The sequence below is a fragment of the Leptopilina heterotoma genome, unplaced genomic scaffold (genome assembly GCF_015476425.1).
Source record: "Leptopilina heterotoma isolate Lh14 unplaced genomic scaffold, ASM1547642v1 Lhet_430, whole genome shotgun sequence".
NCBI classification, from domain to species: domain Eukaryota; kingdom Metazoa; phylum Arthropoda; class Insecta; order Hymenoptera; family Figitidae; genus Leptopilina; species Leptopilina heterotoma.
Window position 1 is genome coordinate 1,298,812 of NW_025111082.1, and position 4,405 is coordinate 1,303,216.

The 4,405-nt window shown below is 28.1% G+C and overlaps 1 protein-coding gene across 1 annotated transcript; it reads right to left on the reverse strand.

Annotated features, from left to right (window-relative positions):
• Positions 1 to 3,287: 3,287 nt before the first annotated feature.
• LOC122506785 (clumping factor B-like) lies at positions 3,288 to 3,797 on the reverse strand. Its single transcript, XM_043619101.1, has one exon. The coding sequence runs from the start codon at positions 3,795 to 3,797 to the stop codon at positions 3,288 to 3,290; it is 510 nt and encodes a 169-aa protein (XP_043475036.1).
• Positions 3,798 to 4,405: the final 608 nt, after the last annotated feature.

Genomic DNA, 4,405 nt, shown 5'->3' on the forward strand with positions numbered 1-4,405 from the left:
ACACTCGTGAAGCTCTGGTTTTTTCTCTGTCTCTCTCTTGCAAACAATATTCGCCTGCCCCGACATTTGATGCACGAGCGAAGCGAGTGCTTCTGGTCGGGGGCAGGCACGAAAAAAAATGTGAAAGATAAATTAATATTATATTTTCAAAAGAATTTTTCTGGTGGTACAAAATTAATTCTATGTTTCTAAAATTCTAAACATTCTAATGAAAACACTTTCATTATTTCTTCAAATTATTACAATTTTATAATAACATTTTGGCACGTATTAAAAAAGAAATTACAAAATTATTAATTATTTTATTCTTGTTTTTAATGTTTATTAAAATAATTTTTGAAAATAATTATATCAGCAAAAGATTTCGTTCATTTCAATATTCAGAGCTTGTGGATAATAAATTTATAAAGTATAAAAAGTTTTCTTGATAATTTTTTTTCTCATTTTATATTGCGATAACAATTACTCGTTAAATTGTCATTGAACTCAAAATTTTCTTATTTACCGACAGTGGTGTTTTTACCGACAGAGAATTCTTTTACTCCCGCTGTAATAGAGGTTGGGTATGAAAATCAACCAAAGCACAAATGTTTGACTTTCTGCTGCGAAATCGCAGCGGGAAATACGTACTTTCGACCGAGGTATGAAGAAAAAAAAATTTTCATAAAAGTCTATGAAACATTGCGATATAAGATTCCAGCAATATTGTAAGAAAATATTTATAAAAATTTTACTAATATTTTATAAAATATAATTTTTGTAATTCTTTTTAAGCATTTGAATTAAAATAAAATATTACAAGTAAAAATAGAAAATCACAGGGAATCAATGTAACAATAATTTGTGATTCTTTTTTTATTCTCTACGACTGTAGAAGTTAAAATATTTACACCATCAGAAAATAATAACAATTCTTAAAATAACGAAGTAGAAAAATTTCCATAAGATTTAAGTTTATTGCGGAAGATTAAATAAAGTAAATAAACATTATTTCATATATTGGCGATAAATAAATTTTCTTTTAGTTTAACAAATAGCAATTCATTTAAAAAAAACAACAAAAAAATTACTAACGTATTTAGTATTTTTCTCTTCTATACTCTTCTTCTTTACTGTCTGCATCAATAAAATAGTCTATTCGTCTATCAGCTTCCGATTAATTTTCCGTGAATTCATTGTTTTATTTTGCTCTGTAAAAGCAAAATTATTAAGTTAACATTTTAAACAAAATAGAAGTGTAACTAATTTATAGATTCAACGATTGTCAGTTTTGTGAATGAATTTCTAGATTATTAATTCTTATGTTTTTAAAAGAGGTAAGTAACAGGTTGGACAGGTAAGTAAATTAAAATAAATTATATTTTATTTATTCAAATTAACAAATATAAGTAAAGGTAAGTGAATGTAAGATATAATTATTAAAATTTCAAAAATAAATATTAAGATAAATACTTTGATATTAGCAAGTCTTGATAAAAGTATTATTGGTTTAAGAACATATTTACCTGATAGAATTTCAGTTTATATAGAAACTGTATGAAGTAATGGGAACACTATTGATTTCTTGTTTCTTATTGGAATCTTCCACAATTTCGCTGCTACTTTTGATAATGGCCAAGAAACTAATACGTCACCATCAGCTTCAATAATTTTTTGAATATTGAAATTACTCGAGTTGCAAGGAATTACATACAGATCTCCTTGAGGAATGCATTTTTTTCCTATCAAATAAACATCATTTTTTTCATATTTTACAATATTTGAAATTATACCAATTGAACCATCTTTGAAGAGAAGGCAATCATTTCTCTGGCTAGTACAATCAACGAATATTTGTCCATAATTAAGAATTTTAAATTGCCCGGTTACTTTACTGTTATTAATTAAAGGCCCATTAAAATGAGGATTTTTCACAACTTTTACTTAGTTGTTGTAAAGGCTTATTTTTCTCTTAATTTAGTTTTCACTGTTTTCACTTTCATAAAATTTTCAAATTTGAATGCACTAAATTTATCCAAATGTCCATATTTTTCAACATCTTTACTGATATGAAGTGCATTATGTAAATTGTGCGACATGAATTGTTTTCCATAGACAACTTCAAACGTTTGAACAAAGTATTCAATAAGTTGTTGGGCATAATCAATATTTTCTTGAAATTCAATCCATGCAACGCTTGATAAAATTGTCACTGCTACATGAAGCGACAAAAAATTTGTATAGACATCCTGGTTTTTGACTACCTTCAGAACGATTGGGCCACTATACAATAAAAAATTCCTGAATTCTGTAGCCTTCCAGTACTTCACATCTCTTAAGGATCTCGGTCGTCTGGAGAAATCTGTGGGCTGGCTTTTTCTTAACTCTATCAATTTAGCAGAAATTTTATCAATTTCATCAGCAGAAAGTTTTACTTTATGAGGACCGTATAACCATAGATGAATTAACTTCTTCATTACACCCAATAAGAGGAGGTGCATGTAATCCAATGGTACATCAGAAACAGCCCCAAATCCAGGAATCTTTGTCAAAATACTTAATTCTGCCTCTTGATAAGTTCCCGCATAAGCATGCTCAGTAAATTCTTTGACAGTTCTGTCTTCAAATGGCCCGATCCCTGGAAAAAAAACTCGTCGTTTTTTCTTCTTTTGATTCCTTTTCTTGTGGGCAGGTAAAATCCCCTCTCCTTTATATTTGCATTTTGAGCACGAATCATACCCGGTATGACCTTTTACTTTTAATACCAGACATTTTGCTGGAACATCACAAATCAATCCTGAAATATTAACTTGAATTCGTTTATTTTCAAAAACCATACCATCTGTACATACTAATTCTGTTTCTTCTAAAAACTTTGACAAAAACTCATTTGAATTTAGAGGATGGTGACTAGCAAAATAAGATCCGATTAAATACACATCTTCTGATTTTACTTCAGAACCCATTATTAACCATAAGGAATTTTTTGAAGCTTTGTAAATTTGAAGACCATCGATGTTGATAAATAAATTTATTTCATTAATTTTGTTTCCTCTAGAAATCCGTTTCTTAATAATTAAATCTAAAGCTCGCTTCAGACCAAAATGTATATATTCTCCTCCGTCAGGCATGGTAATTATTGGTTCTGAATTTCTTGGAGTTTTCAAAAGAGTTCGAGCAGTTCGGGGTAACACATAAGTTGTGAATTGACTTAAAATTAAAAGTAATGCGGTAATAATAACAAGAGAAATATTATATAAAAGAGCCCAATTGCGTAAAGCGCTTTTAAATAATTTATTCTTGTCAAGTTAAGATTTTTCTTCTTCACCTTCATCTTCTTCGGACTCGGAAGAGCTAGGACTCGTGTTATTGTTTCTGTCAGAATCACTGTCTGACAAATTAAAATCAAATTCTTTTTTTTTCATGTCACAATCTGTCGAATATTCTGAATCTTCATCACTGTCAATAGTATTTATGTCCAAATAATTAGTATGCATACTTTCTTCTTTGAAGTTGTTCGTTTCATCAAAATTAAAGAACTCAGTTACGCTGTCTGAATCCGGTGAAAAATTCATCTGATCATCATCATCATCATCAATAGAAAAATTATCGTCGTTAGAAATATCTCCATCATAAATGTTTTCTTCGGATTTTTCAAAATTTTTATTATAATTTACGTTTAATTCTTCATGATCATCGTTTGATTTCCCATTAACATTGTGATAAGCTAATTTTTTTATTTCTAATTTTGTCTGCTGATTTCGTAATCGCCGAATATGTCTATTTGAGTATCCAAATTCTTTACTTGCTTTTGGCATGATAAATGATGAAATATATTGGTAAAATGTAGTGATCTGAAATAGATTAAAAAAGAGAAGAGAAAAATTTTAATTAATACAATTTAGGTCCAATTATATTAATTCTACTGAAAAAAATTAAAATTGTTTTATGAAAACGTTTACGATTTAGAAAAAGTATGCTTAAATGAAAATCATGAAAAATTGGATTACATTTTTTTTTCAGTCAATAAAAGTTTCGAAATTACACTGGGGTCAAAAAGTTTCAGTACATTTGTACTGATTACTGTTAAGTGCTCGCTTCACTTAAGATTCAAATATTTCTGTAAAAATGGATGTAAGAGCTATCAAAGTAGGATCATTTTAAAGGTCAGTAAATTTAGAGTCAAGTAGGCTAAGATATAACCAATTTAATAGTGTAAATATTGAAAATATAATTATTTAAAGTTAGAGATTTTTCGTGAAAAATGCGATTTTGAAATCTAGAACTCAAGCGCACGCCAATTGAAGAAAATTTTTTTTTAAGATTTGATAGTTGCACAATATTAAGTACAAATTTCATTCTTTAATTCTAGACCAAAATAATTCACATATATTAAGCATTTTCTTCAAATTCTATAAAAATAACT

Excerpts from the sequence above, each read along its gene's own strand:
- LOC122506785 (XM_043619101.1), bottom strand. The coding sequence starts at position 3,797 with ATGCCAAAAGCAAGTAAAGAATTTGGATACTCAAATAGACATATTCGG.